Consider the following 15,319-nt stretch of genomic DNA (forward strand, 5'->3'; position numbering starts at 1 on the left):
GTAATGCCGCTTGTGCACACTGAAAGTACGTCAAAAGACAGGCGTAAATCCAACGTGAATCGTAAAAGGAAGCGCAGAGAGTAGCCTCGCGATAACATCTAATTTTTTTCAGTCTTGATAGGTTCTCGCGACAACCACTTATTCTAGCAAGACTATTCACATTGCCCCTTTCATGTGAAACAATTTTATTGCTGAACATGTGCGACTACTATTTGTATAAATCTAATAATGTTAACACCATCATTCATTTTAATAAACTAATTGCAGGGCCATGGTCAGTTCACATAAGTCCATTTGGCAGAAACTTAGATTCACTCTGCCTACACCTATTTTACATTTTATTTTTGTTAGCTTAATTTACAGTGCTTCTACATCTGCTGGTGACAGAGCAATCCGACGACATTCCAATGTCAGAATTCTCTGGTGACGGAATGCGAAGAGCGTCTGTTGTATCCATGGTGACCAGGACTCGTTAACATTGCTCACTTGGATTGGTTGAAAAGAGAAGAATTTTGAGTATTGTCTTTTCTCATTTGTCTGCTGTATCAGGACTAAACTATGTAGCCTATATCCCTGACTGAGGATATCTAATGAAGCAACGTACATAACGCGACTTTAGGAATCCAAATCTACTGTATTCTGCTAGTTTGCTGTGCTGTGGGAAGGGTAAGAGACTTCTGGCTTGTCTGTGTCTTCTTTTTTCATCATATTCACCTTTTCAACCGCAGCTCACCTGTCAAAACAGGCCAGCTTAACTGTTTCTTCCAGCCAAAACAAAACAGTAACCTATAAGCTAACCCTTTCATCGCAGAGTTTCTGTCTCCTCTGAAGGACTTTTTAAATATCTAGACTAGGTGAATGTCATGGTGTGCCAAAAGATGTCTCAAGCTGAACCACAGGTAACTCATGGAAACAGAGGGGACTGTTGAAAAATGCCCAACCCAGTTAAAAAATTGAGACAAGGAGAAAAGTTGTCCCTGAAATCTACAGGAATCAATAGCAAGTAAGCTGGCCAATTTTCCCCCACATATTTTTTAATAGATTATTTCACATTTTCACATGTATTTCCCTGACCAAGATCATATTAACTGATATTTTCCAGGGCATCTCATGATCTCCGGAGACTTCTGTCCTTGCTTGCCAAAACTGCCCCGAGACAAGAGGTGAACAGCAGCATGTGACACCGCTCTGAGGCAATGTGTCTGGCCTTTTTTATACAGATACAAACCGGCTCATATTTCATCAAGGTTTGTGTGTACAGTAAGAGACTTGCTGTTTTTCCAGGTGGCAGCATTGAGTCACAGTAAAGCCCGCAGCAGTGGAGCCAGATCCCAAGGCCCGCATCATCAAAATGATACCGGCTCATGCAGGAGTGAGAGCGACATCGCCACTGAAACGTCTGAGCTGGAAAAATTCAGGTCTGCCTTCCCAGGGATTTGTGATCTTAAAGGAATAGTTCAGCCCAAAGTGAAAATTCAGTCTTTAGGGTCTATCTATTCACCCCATATGGGCTGGTAGGACCACCAAACACACAGTGAGTTATCCCCCGTGTTTCTATCTCAGCCTATTAACTATTATAACTATTTAGGTTAACCGGGACATCATTTTACAGCTCCAAAAAACCCTATAATATCTGTCAAATTTCTCCAAACAGCGTATGCAGCATAATCAAAGTGTTTTGGAGCCAAATGACTGCACTGTAGGGGCAAAAGTCATATATTTTCCTCACTTACTATAGCAAGCAGAGTCTTCCTCCAGAGCACTGTATGTCCACGCAACACATAGCATTGTCAGTGTGGAAAATATAGAAAATAATGGGGTAAATATAGGACTTTTGGACCCGGAATGCAATTGTTTGGCTACAAAACATTTGGATTATGCTATGCGAGCTCTTGGGAGAAATTTGATGGACATTTTCAGCTTTTTTTTGGAGTTGTAGATAGAGTAACAATAACTTCAATAGTTCAATAGTTCGCTGTGTGTTTGGTGGTCCTATGAATTTATGATTGAATTTTCATTATTGGGTGAATTATCCCTTTAAAGAATCAAATACAGTCTGTTTTGCCATCAAACTCATGATAGATATTTCCATTTTTCAGCGTAACATACAGAAACCAGAGGTGTTTCAGCAGCCACCCACTGCATAAACTCTTCTCTGGCATCCTCACTTCTCTGGTCAAGAACCGACTCTGCAGGTATACATGAAAACGTCCTGGATAGGATTTCTGCTCATGTCACACTAAAGGCTTACATCACACTGAGTTGTATTTATTCTTCCTCCTGTAGTGAATGGATTCACCATGCACCGCCTGAATCTGCCCTTAGAGTCCTGATCTGCCTACGATTATTGATCAGAGATCCCCAGCATCAGGTCCAACTTGACAAACCCTTTCAGTTCTCTTGTTGCATGCTACTTTTCATATTTATCAGTGCACCAAAAGATTAAAAACATTAACTGTGACTTTTATCTGCCGCCTCTTTTAGATAATTTTCCATCAACTCCAAGGAGTCGATTTACTTGCCAGGGTAAGTGTTCATCAAGGTTTTTTCACATGTATACATTTGTGTATTGTCTACATTTCTCTCATTTTATCTTCATCCCTGCTCTAGTATATGGAGTCTGTCACTGCCACGTACATAGCTTGTGGAGAACAGGCGTTTGCCATGCAGAAGCTGGTCACAGCGACCTGTGAGTAGCCTAATCTCAGGCAGTATCAGAGAGAAGCACTGATAGCTCGTTTCCTGTGTGCTTCCCTTATCACCGCTGGGTTTGTTAATCGCTTTTACAGACATGTTTCAGAAGCTGTCGGCCGTGGAGGATCAGAGGGGCTGGGTCATCCAGAGTGGAGCTCACAGGGTCAGTGACGACTCATCATGAGGTTTTCCTCTGTGTGTTTGTGTTTAAAATGAGGTCAATGTCTGAGCTGGAGGAGGAACAGAGGAATAATTTGGTCCTTTCTCTTAAGTCCCTGATGCTGCACTGGACTGTCAGTAACTCACATACAGTGTTGAATGTGTGGAGCTGGGTTATTATAGTTTGGGAATTTTCTTTAGGTCTTATTTTTGTTTCTTTTTTTCAATTATTATTTAAATTTCAGTGTAGTTTTGGTCAGTTTTCAGTGTGATTTTAGTAGTTTTAGTTTAGTTATTATTTTTTTAGATATATATATATATTTTTTTTACAAATATTTAGTTTGAGTTTAGTTTTAATTTAGTTTCAGTTCTAGTTTTAGTATTTTTGGTGACGGTGGTATTTTTTTAAAGGTTTTTTTAAAGTTCAGAGCAGATGTTTTGTATTTGTTTGCAACAGCTATTGTGTAATACAAACAAGAAATCATGAATCACCTTTATACCTCAAATAGTAATCAGAACACATTATTGAAACACATTATTTGGGTAATCTTGGATTATGTTGCTGGTTACAATGATTTGATGAGGTAACTTGTATGGAATACATTTTTAAAGCAACCTACCCAGTCCTGGTGCAGAGTGATATATATTGTCTACTGCCCACAGTACATCTTGTATATGAGGTCATGCTGTCCTTGTAGCATGTGGGTCAGCGTGTACTGTGAAAATCAGTGTGTTGTCAAAGTGTCTCTGCACTAATGTCACCATGACAAATTCCCCTACATTTATAGCACATGGAGGAGAAAAAATATTCAGACTAATGAAATATATAATATATAGTTTTCTTTCGTTAATTTCCAGACCCTGGTGAAGCTCCTGTCAACAACAGACAGCAGTGTGTTGCTGGGAGCCCTGCTGGCGCTCACCACACTGGCTGAGAGGTAGACTAATGCTTTATTGGAGGCATCAAATGCATTTATAAGTTCATCTGTTGCAAAGAATTTCTTCTTTCTAGCCCAGAATGCAGGGAGAAGATTGGGGAACTGCAGATAGTGGAGAACCTACTTGTAATACTGCAAGAATATGACTTGTTATCAAAGAGGTTAGTGACCACTTCAGCTGTTCTCATTGGTGTCCTTCATATTCTATTTTCCTTTTATTACGCTACTGCAATGACCAAATATAAAAACAGATGTGGTGAGTAAAATTGGGAAAGAGACAAGATTTCTTTGATAAACGTTCATAATTAACAGTTCATGTTAAGGGTTCAAAAGTAGTTACATTTTATTAGTGATAGGAAAGGAAATATATGTATGGGAAAGCACAATTATTTGTAGATCAGAAATAACCCATGATGCCTTAAGAGAAAAGAAAATCTTAAGAGAAAGAAGTTAAGTGGGTGAACACTGTGCCTTTTTTTGTTTTTTAATGTTTTTTTTTTACATGTGTTAATGTAACAGTTAATTTGATTCAGTAAAGAAACAGTATAGTTGATTCCAGTCCAGATCTCTCGTCTTGTCATTTTGAGTTAGTTAAAAGGGCAATAAGTACTGTATAACCTTTATCAACCTCTATTGGTGACCAGCAACATCAGTAGGCCATATCTCGTCCCGCAGGATGAGTGCGGAGCTGCTGCGGCTCCTGTCCCCGGTGCGGCGGGTGAGGGATCAGGTGCGGGAGCTGGAGGGGCTGCCGGTGCTGCTGAGCCTGCTGCACGGCCGCCACCTGAAGCTGCTGTGGAGCGTCGCCTGGGTGCTGGTCCAGCTGTGTGAGGAGCCAGACACCAGGACGGAGATCCGGAGCTGGGGCGGCGTGCAGCAGCTGCTCCGGCTGCTCAGCAGGTTGGTGAGACAGCTGTAATACTTCCAGAGACTTAATTTAAGAGGAGATAAGTTCTATGGATGTTGTTGTAATTCCTACTGGTCGCTGATAGCGCTAAATAAAGACTATAGATGACCTAATGCCCCTTTAAGTCTAAAGTTTGTCTGTTGACTGTTGCAGTGACAGGCAGTACGTCTCTGACCGCTCGTCCATCGAGACGCTGTCCAGCGCCAACGCAGCCGGTCGCATCCAGAGAGAGCACATCAGAGAGGAGCTCAGCCCGCAGGAGGAGCAGGACAACACTGTGGCCCTGCAGTCAGGTAGAGGGGATACAACTGATCATGTACTGTCTATAAATACTGGATTTTGTTGAGGGTTTCCTAAAGGGCTTCATGTACTCCTTTGCTTACCTCTCAGTTGAATAATTCTTATGTTATTCCAATGGTGAAGGACAGTCCAGAGTGGGAAATTAAAACCAGCCAACAAAATGTTACTGAATGCTGGTAAATTTTGCCTGTGGCTGGTCAGTCTGTCTACTCTACCAGCCACTTTGGCAAGTAACCAGTTTGCTGGTAAAAAAAAAAAAAAATGAAAGTGACCAGTGAATTTGTATGAGCTACTGCGTCCGATGGGCACAAAAAAAATAATTTGTTACCCCAGAATATTCTAGTTAGTAACATGAGCAGCTCTTTGTCAAAGCCAGAATCCAGACATCTAAGACTTGAAGTTGTGATCAAATCATCAAGATGTAAAACCTTGAGCTGTCTAATGGAAAATGAATTGGGAATGTATGGTTGATGACACTTCTGTGAAATAAACTCAGTCCAATTCAACTGCTGTTTGGGCTGTCCAAGACCATAAGAGTTACGAAAAAAAACTCTTTAACACCTTTTCCAGCCTGCTGCACAACTCTGACTGAGCTTATTTTGGATGACACCTCTGCTCACCATGTGGTGCAGGTAAGGAAATCTCCCAATTAAAAGAGCAGCTGTGGACAGCTGAGAGGATGGAGATGAATATGTGCACATTCCACCTTTATATAAAAAGAATACATAAAATATTTTGAAAATTGTGTCAAATTATACAGTGTTTTCTCATTTTCTCAGGAAAATGGGATATATGTGATTGCAAAGCTGATTCTTCCACAAAGCACTGGACCAAAGGCTATTTCTTTACAGGTAAAGGACACTACATATTCATTAAAATCACATTATAATCTACATGTTGATGTTTTAAGGACCTAAATGTAAGATATTTGTATATTGATTTGTTGGCAGTGCTATGCATTCCGGACTCTCCGATTTCTCTTCAGTGTGGAAAGAAACAGACATCTGTTTAAGAGGTGCTGTTGTTACAGAGTTAATGTTACTATAAAAGTTACTATAAAATAAGAGTTCAGTTTTAAAACGCTACATACACATTTTAGGGAAAAAATCATTTATTACCTTAAGTTCATCATTCAGTATCTCTTAAATAAAAAGGTTCCAGGTGTAAAAGTGTCATCATTTTGTCAGCCAATGATTTAAGTTATCCATTATTTTTCAAAATGTACCATAAATTGTTTTAATTTGGCTCAGTCAAGCATTTTATAACAGTAGATGTCACTTTTTCTTATGTTATGATATCTATTTTGGAATAAATCTCATCCAATGCACTCCAGTGCCGTTGTGTAATCTTCTTCTTTCCATTTCAGGCTCTTTCCCACAGACCTATTTGAGTTGTTTATTGACGTTGGCCATTATGTGCGAGACCTCGCTGCCTATGAAGGGCTGCAAACCAAAGTCTCACTCTACACTGTAAGAAAACAGATTCAGAATGGATTCAGCTATTTATTCAGCTGGTTTTGGGCTGGAAAATAATCAGAATTATTACTGTGTTTTGTGTTTTGGGATCGAAAAACTCTGCAATGGCGCTGAAACCTTGATTCCAAAGTAGCATGTACCATAAGCTAGCGAAGATATATTTCTACCCTACAAACTGATGGTGTGCTGTGTGTTTTGTATTGCAGGAAGAGGAACTGGACGGCCTGAGAGAGAACATCGAGGCTGTGGACCAGAACCGCCCTCCTCTCAGAGTGATCAACGGTTACTCCATACTGGACCATCTGGGCACCGGGGCCTTCGGAAGCGTCTTCAAGGTGCAGTGAAGTTCCTCAAACTGACCGCATCCACAGTCAGCGATATTATTTGGGGTCACCACCTTTACTTCTTCATGATCTCATTTCATTCACACTGTCCTGTGCTCTATAAAGTGAAAGGGCTTCTTGAAGGAGCCTGTAGGTGTTCCTCAGATTGCAACCATAGGGGAACCCAAGAAGGTTCCTTGGAGAACTCCTTCATAAAGAGCTAAAAAAAAGAGATAAAGAGATAAACAGTGATGGTGTTGCCACAAATTGCTAACACATGGTGGTTCTTCCAGGAACTATTTAGTATTTAGGGACACTTTCTTGAGGTGGGACCTTAAGGTGCACACTGGATCTCTTTGCATCTGAAAAGAACCCCCTAAACACATACACCATTTCTTAGCACTTTCCACTTGATGCTTTTCAACTACTACCCCTATAATTTCAATGCTATATTTTTTTGTCTTTTTGATTTTGGCTGTCCATCTTTGGCGATACTGACAGGTCCGTAAGCAGAGTGGCCAGAACCTCCTGGCTCTGAAGGAGGTGAACCTCCACAACCCGGCCTTCGGAAAAGACAAGAAGTCCAGAGACATCAATGTGGAGAAGATCATCTCTGAGCTCACCATCATCAAAGAACAGGTGCAAGGCTAAAAATGTACTCATTCTAATTCCTTTTAGTAATCTGTTCTCTGACCATACTACACCATATACTGTGTAGTTGATTTGTTGTTTTGTTCTGTTTCTGTAGATGACACATCCAAACATTGTTAAATATTACAAGACATTTTTGGAAGGTGAGGAATACTATTTCAATGTTCAGGATTCAACTTGATTTATGTTAATGTGGGCTAACTTTTGGTTAACTTTGCAAGAAGAGAAAAACATCTAAACTAAATCCAAGCTATTGTAGCAAATATAATACAGCAAATATCAAAGTTGAGATTTCTCTGAACAGTACGGTCCATTTCAGGCGACAGGCTGTACATTGTGATGGAGCTGATCGAGGGAGTGCCGCTGGCCGACCACTTCAGCTCTCTGAGGGAGAAACAGCAGCAGTTTACTGAAGACAGAGTCTGGAACATATTCTTACAGGTGACAACGCCTACAATTATCTCCTATTGTCTGAGCACAGGAGCTTTAACCATTGTACTTGCCTTAGTATTGGTTGCTTGTGATGTTGGACCATCCAAATAAAGTTTAACCTTTTTTTCTGTGGACTTCAGGGGGGCTGATTCCCTGTAGAGCAAAAAAGCGCACTGCTGTGCGTGTTATTCTCTGTCAATCAATCAATCAAAGAATTTCATCTTATTCAACTATTGTGCTCATTGCAAGTAGCTCTGGATAAATGCCTAAAATGTCAATGTGAATACTTTGCATTGACAGGTGAGAGACATTTTGGCTGAATGGAAAAATTTTAATCTATCAAAAGTCCTTTTTTATCCTCTTTCTCCAAACTTCCTCAGATGTGTCTGGCATTAAGATACCTGCACAAGGAGAAGAGAATCGTCCACCGCGACCTCACACCCAACAACATCATGATGGGGGAGAAGGACAACGTCACTATCAGTGAGTCTGGCAGAAGTTACTGCTTTTCACAGTATATCACTCTTCCTGTCGTTTGTTATTGTAAAAGTGTAACCTGTGCCTTTCTGCTATCTCCAGCTGACTTTGGGCTAGCTAAACAGAAGCAGGAGAACAGCAAGCTAACGTCAGTGGTCGGCACCATCCTTTACTCCTGGTGAGGAAATTGATTCTGTATCTAATTGCATTTAAATGAAGGCAAGTGTGACACAGCTCGTGTTTGAAAATCTCCATCTTAAGGTCATTTAGTCTATCATTGAGTCCTAAAATCTGAATTTTCTTAAAACAAGTGAAGAAATCAGCCAGTGGGGTTAGATAATTTCTCTTGTTTCCAGATACTGACACTCATTTCTAGAAAATTCCCGAAAACAAGTGGAGTTATCTCACCTCATTGGCAGAATTGTTTTCTTGCTTTAAGAAAAATAAGATTTGACGACTGAATATGAGACTAAATTACGTTTTTCACAGTGTATTACAGCCTGTTCACCATGATTGACTTGAATAAATGAAATTTTAGCAACTTACAGCAAGTTACTGCAGCTCAGAAGAGTAGCCTATTTATGGTGCTGACCTTAACAGCAAAGTAGCGAGACACAGTGTTTTTAATAAATTGTGTGCATCCATGTGTGTGTTATGTGTGTGTGTGTGTGTGTGTGTGTGTGTGTGTTAGTCCAGAAGTAGTGAAAAATGAGCCGTACGGAGAGAAGGCTGACATCTGGGCTTTAGGATGTATCCTCTACCAGATGGCCACTTTGCAGCCTCCGTTCTACAGCAGTAACATGCTGTCCTTGGCCAGCAAGGTAGGACACACACACACACACACACACACACACATTATTCACATTTTGTTCCCAACTTTGAATGCTTCTCTGATTTCTCCACTAAGTTCCTTACTGTTGTCAGATATTGATCGCTATGAAACCTTTATCATGTGCTGGTAGATAGTCGAGGCCGTCTATGAGCCGGTTGAAGAAGGAGCGTTCTCAGAGAGAGTCACAGACATGATCAAATGGTGAGATGGTTGCATTGAAATGAATGCTATTAATGATAAAAATGCACTGCACTTGCACTTAAGGGCTACTTGTGTTAAAAGCATTTCCATGAGCTGTAAAAAAAGGGCTTATAAGCAAAACTTGTTGGACCAGTTCCTCACTGCCAATTCACTTCACTGGGAATAATTCTGATTCATTGGTGATATATGGCTTTTTATATTGATTTTAAACTCACAGGGTGATGATGCATTAGCTGCTTACTTTCCTAAACTTTGGAATGACTTGTCTGAAGAGATTAGGCTAGCAAAATCAAAGTTAATTGTGTCCTGTATTCACGGTTTCTTATTGTCTTTTTTCTGTTATTATTGTTATTCAATATTTGTTTGAGTTCATTTAATGTACTCATTCATGGTTTTAATGTGTTCACTTTATATCATACTTGTATTCTACCCTATTCTATTCTGGGATGTCATGTCAGGTGCTTGAGTCCAGACGCAGACCTGCGGCCAGACATCGTGGCCGTCAGCTCCAGGATCTCTGACATCATGATGAGGCTGATGGACGGCCTCTACACTTCCCAGCATGCACTGGAAAGAAGAGCCGAGAGAGACAGGAAACGGGCGCAGAAGTACTTCCTGGAGAGGCACAAAAGCGGGATGAGCTGCTGTCACCCAAACACGCCTCAGGTGATTTAGGTGTAGAAAATCAGAGAGGGTATCTTAAAGGTTTCATTTGGATGATTAAGATTCTGAAAAGATAACTGAGGATTGGTGTAATTCTTGCAATAGTTAATTCTCCCCAGAATAATTTAGTAGATTTAATAATGTGCTGCACTGCTTGCAGATTCTTCAAGACCAAGAGAAATCCACAATGAAGACTGAATCCCCGCCTCCGCTCTCTTCTGTTGCCTGCAGTTCAAACCACATTGAGCAGAATATCAGTCAAGGTGAATCTGTCCAAGTACAGTACAGGGTTCAACTGCTGTAAGACACAGACCAGGGAAGATTCAAACCCAAAATGATAACATGCACTAATGATTTGTGTGTGTGTGTGTTTGTGTGTGTTTTTAGATGATGCCTCAGATGAGGATGTTGACCCATCCAATACCAAAAATATCACTCCTGCCTCTATGAGAAAACACAACGGTCAGTTCTCTGCCAATTAAAGCTGCTAGAATGTTCATCATGAGGCTGGTAGCAAAACAACACTTACCTCTTATTTGATATTAAAAAAGTATTACATTTTGTAGTTAATTTAAACCACTTTCTCATATACTAAGTTTTGACAGTGCATTGTTTAAGAACTTTTTAGCTTTTAGTATGCATGCTGTTTCATGTCAGATTGGTTGATCCATTGCATTATGTATTTTATTCACTTGACCAAGACTTGATATTTTGGCTTTTTTTGTTTTGTTCGAAGGATCAAAGTCCAGCGCCTCCGTTACACCTGATCAGTTTCTCACTGGGTAAGTCAAAACCTCACATTACCTTTTGTTTAAAGTGCCTCAACCACGCCAAATTAAATATGGGTATTCTTTTCATTTTCTGTGGCATTTCTGGCCTTAAAATCTGTGGAAAAAATGTTTGTATTTCTTAAATATTATACTGCCATTTAGTAACATAAAAACATAGTTTTATGCAGATCAAGGCAAAAGTTTATGGAATCATGCACACAACTAGACACAAAACCAATAGTTTATTCTTCTCAGATACAATTTATTGCTCTACCTTTTTCACCCTTGTCTTTCGTCTCAGAGGTGATTATGCTGCTCCAAAGATGAAACCAAGACCAGGTACCTTTTGAACGTGCTTGGCATACTTAACTTCATTTGTCTGCTTTGAAAGCTCACCACCAAGTTGAGATAAAATTTTAAAAAAACTTCATCGCATTGCATTTCAGCTCAACACTCAGGCCACAAATGAAAAAAACACAAAGAACATACAATATTGAAAAAGTTGGAAAGGTTAAAAAGTGGGTCTGTCCTGTTTATTTAGCTTCAGTCAGTCTGTATGCAGCACTGTACATCCTGAAGCTTGTGCAGGACTGATGGTGTTGCCTTTACCTCAGTGTCAGCAGGAATCTGTGTCTCCCAGAAGAAGGTTCGCCAGATTGATGATCCCATCCAGAGACTCCTGGTCCAGCTGCATAAAATCATATACATCACTCAAGTAATACTCTATACAGTTTTGCGTAGATGTAGTAAAAGTCCAATTTAACACTGGTGTCACGGAAAAACCTCATCGCTCTTTTCTTTCTTTCTTTCTTTCTTTATTAGGATCCCCATTAGCACCAGCATAAGCATTGGCTATTCTTCCTGGGGTCCACCACACATACAATCATACACACTTATACACACTATAACCATATAAACACAACAAACAAAACAGCTCATCTCATTGAATTAACAATCAAGTACATACGGAAGAGAAACAATATTGTCATCCTTTCAACAGACATTAAGCCAAACACAAAAATTATAAATCAATCACAATTCCTCAAGAATTAATAGCAAACTTGTAAATCCTTGTCTGAATGACCTTCTTAAATTATATATTTATCCATCCTACGCTTTCACACATGTAATTCCAAGAAAATAGGGTATTAAAATACATTTCTCATTCTCTGCTCTAACTTTTATGAATCACATGTTTATACTTCACACAAAGTTTACTTGGAGGAGGTTTTTGTCAGACAGCAGCAGTGATTATATTTGATTCTGAATGTGTTGATATTTGTTTCATTTCCAGCTCCCACCCGCTCCTCACCACAGCATCAAACGACGGCTCATTGAAAGATTCAAAAAGTCCCTGTTCCAGTGTGGGAGCAGTCCCTACGACCTGAAGGTGGAGCTCAGCAAGGTTTGTGTAGTTCACTCGCAATTCTCGGTGACAAAAAATGCATAGGGGAGAGAAAGGGGTAAGTTGAGACCGTGGGTAAGATGAACCGCCCCTTGTATCTAGGCAGACATACATAAAATGAGTCATGTGATCAGAGTTTTAGGAAGAGTAATTCATTTCTCTGAATCTGTGATGGAGGAGAACACATGGAGAAGAAGTAGTAAGACAGCCAGGTCGGAAAAATGTGATTTTTGATATATCTAAAGTTATTTTGTCATGGTAAAGATGTCATGATTTTTGTTTCTAAATGTACATAGATACATTTGAGGCTTTATTATATATTAATTTAGGGCTTTGCCAAAATGGTAGATGTAGGGTAAAATGTGCCACTCTCCCTCAGGCAACTTTTTTTTTTTAACGGGTCGTACTTCTAAAACTTTATTAGCTGCAGAAAATGTTTTAATTTCCATGGATGCCCAACAACCTTAAGTATACAAAACAGTTGTTTCAAATAAAGACACATGTATTTTGTTGCAGTAGCACAAAAAGTGGTTCATTTTACCCTGTCCTCCCCTTTCCAAGGAGGAAACTGAATGTTGAATCCAGATTTTTACCAGTCAAGCTCGATTTCTATGTATCAAAATGGCTGTTTGGCTATAATTTGTCTTCTATGGGCTTCAAAAATACCTGACAAGCAGCGTGACATTGGTCAAATGACTTACTGTATCAGCGATTAGACAAATTTTACCCACATTTGGCTGGTGGTAATTTAATTTCCCGCTAGCTTTACATGTAGCTCAGCTTGCATATTATTGCTCACATAGCCAGTCTCAGCATAGTTTTGCTTCATGCTGGAGAAAATCAACAAAATGAGAATCCCCTCCTTCTCCCCGGCAGCTCCTGCAGGCTTCTCCAGAGCTGATGGAGTTAGACTCAGCCAGTTCAGACTGGTGGCCGCTGGTCCGGTCCTTCACAGCTGACTCTGCTGCTGACAGCCCAGGTACAGTCACCACTTCCCCATCCGCCAAGTAACACACACCAGCAGACAGAAGACTGGAGGCTCTTTTGCAGTATTTCACACAGCAAGAACGTCTTCACTCTCTAGAATGTGTGTTTCCATATGAGTTCATGAGCAGTCGACCACGAATGTTGGCAGCCCTTCGTTTTCATAGTCACATGATGCACTTGGTTTCATTCTTAAAATCTGGTCTGAAAATCATACTTCTAACCCATACATCTGAACTCATATTGAGGCATTCATGATGCTAAAGTGTTAATATTTTACCCAACTGAAATTTACTCAACTTTTTATGTGAAAATGTAATTTTTTAAAATGTTATTTATAATTTCATTTAATATAGTGTGACATTTTGTACATTTCGCTTCTCTCTATTGTCGACTGCTATAACACAATAATGATTCAACCTATAGCCAGTTAATGAAATCTTTTACATTTGCTTTTCAACATTTTGCTTTTGCTTTCCTTCCTGGCAAAAATCCTGTGGCTTACAGGAGGCGATGCATTTTATGTTTCTGGTTTGTTTGGAGTAAATAAAAGAAGAACCGGGTAGTTAGCATGAGCAGCGGTAGCCTGGACGTTTGAACTTTGATGCCAGAAAAATGTGCAGCCAATCCTCACACTTTCTGCCGCTGTCTCTCATACAGACATGACAGGTGATGGGAATCTCAAGGACGGCATCACCTATGAACAGATGCAGGTCAGTTTCTCTGATTAAGGGGATTAAGTTTGAAGTGTTCTGTTCCAAAATGCTTTTTGGAAAACAAACCACGACCAGATTATTACATATCTCTAAAATATAGAGGTGGTCTGTAAAATGTTTTGTTATCTTTTTGATTATCAAGAACTTAACTTACTTAACTTACTTGCTCTCTTTTAAAATGTGCATAATCTGTTTCAGTTTTAAGGCTATGTATGTGTGTATTTGTACTTTTTTTTTGCAAGTGGTGGATATCTAATATCTCATTTTGGAACAAATTTGTTGAATGTCTGTCTGCTGCCAGTGAAGTGATGCTCTCTATATCTGATCCTTTTCAGGGCATCATAGAGGAGCTGCTGGAGCACAACAGCTACTACAAAGCAACAAACACCAGGTGACACAGGACTTTAAACATTTCACCAGTCTGACTAGCAGTGAACAGACATTTACTGTGCTTTCTTTTTATGGTCACGGTTGTGTTAACAGTTGAAAATTGTATCCATCTTGGTAATAAAAATGCTACTTGAAGTTCAACAGTCAATATTTAAAAAAAGCTCAGTTGATTCTATCTTCAAAATCATAACTATTTTGTAAGCATTGGTCTTAATAAGAATCATAACTTTCACAGCAACCCAGAATGTGCTTTATTTTAACGCCAGCAATCATTTTGTCAGAGTAAATTTGGATATTCGTTTTGGAATGGATCTCATGAATTCTAGACATTTCTCTAGAAATGCTCAGATCAGTGTCAATTCACATTCAGTTCATTCAATTCACAAAATGTAAATTAAAATGGTAATTCCCATGATAATGAATCCTCAAATAACGAGTCCTCATTCTCAATCATTTCTGTAATTGTTGGTTTCTGAGCTACTGTTTCAAGCCGGAGGGTCAGCTGTCCCCTAAGCCTGTTGTTCAGACTATTAGGTTATAAATGATTGGACATAATGTTGTGAAGTAGGTGTAAACCAAAGTGTAGATACAACATCGTGTTTGCTCATGCACCCAAATAGCACAACAGATAGTTACATCAGATCCTGTGTAGCGGTAAATGTTAAAAGATTTTATATCAAACCAAACGTGTGGCAAACGCATTTTCTGTTTTTCACTTTTGGAAAAGAAGATTCACTTCCTGAATTCTCTAAATTGAAAATTACCGACTGTGGTTCAGATATTTATCATCTCATATGTGTTTTGTGTTGATTTTAGGAGCGAGGAGGAAGCCTTGAAGAAAAGCAGCAGCAGCTCTGGGGTTAAGAAATGAGAGGAGACAGCTGGAGTAACACCTCAGTTTATTCCAGTGTATTAACATTTTGCATTAGCCTGAGGTATTGTAAGTACACAATGATACTGTCTGAATTATCAATGAAAATCAATTAAAATATACATAAATGC

At 39.5% G+C, this 15,319-nt stretch overlaps 1 protein-coding gene across 1 annotated transcript; it reads left to right on the forward strand.

Annotated features, from left to right (window-relative positions):
* Positions 1-932: 932 nt before the first annotated feature.
* On the forward strand, positions 933-14,322 carry nek10 (NIMA-related kinase 10). The gene is made up of 32 exons (XM_078287068.1): positions 933-1,003; positions 1,103-1,163; positions 1,285-1,418; positions 2,100-2,195; positions 2,287-2,371; positions 2,485-2,526; positions 2,611-2,689; positions 2,790-2,857; positions 3,712-3,791; positions 3,866-3,952; positions 4,467-4,691; positions 4,858-4,991; positions 5,569-5,630; positions 5,778-5,849; positions 5,949-6,013; positions 6,365-6,467; positions 6,680-6,808; positions 7,298-7,435; positions 7,545-7,590; positions 7,767-7,888; positions 8,260-8,362; positions 8,459-8,534; positions 9,048-9,177; positions 9,319-9,389; positions 9,848-10,055; positions 10,213-10,315; positions 10,440-10,514; positions 11,437-11,537; positions 12,117-12,227; positions 13,104-13,206; positions 13,881-13,924; positions 14,263-14,322. Exons 1-32 carry the CDS (start codon positions 933-935, stop codon positions 14,320-14,322), a joined length of 3,084 nt encoding a protein of 1,027 aa, XP_078143194.1.
* Positions 14,323-15,319: the final 997 nt, after the last annotated feature.

Source organism: Centroberyx gerrardi, chromosome 12 (assembly GCF_048128805.1).
Source record: "Centroberyx gerrardi isolate f3 chromosome 12, fCenGer3.hap1.cur.20231027, whole genome shotgun sequence".
NCBI lineage: Eukaryota > Metazoa > Chordata > Actinopteri > Beryciformes > Berycidae > Centroberyx > Centroberyx gerrardi.

Coding starts and splice junctions, on each gene's coding strand:
- nek10 (XM_078287068.1), top strand. CDS start 933: ATGCCCAACCCAGTTAAAAAATTGAGACAAGGAGAAAAGTTGTCCCTG. Junction 7,591..7,766: donor TTACAAGACATTTTTGGAAG/GTGAGGAATACT, acceptor GGTCCATTTCAG/GCGACAGGCTGTACATTGTG. Junction 11,538..12,116: donor AAATCATATACATCACTCAA/GTAATACTCTAT, acceptor TTTCATTTCCAG/CTCCCACCCGCTCCTCACCA.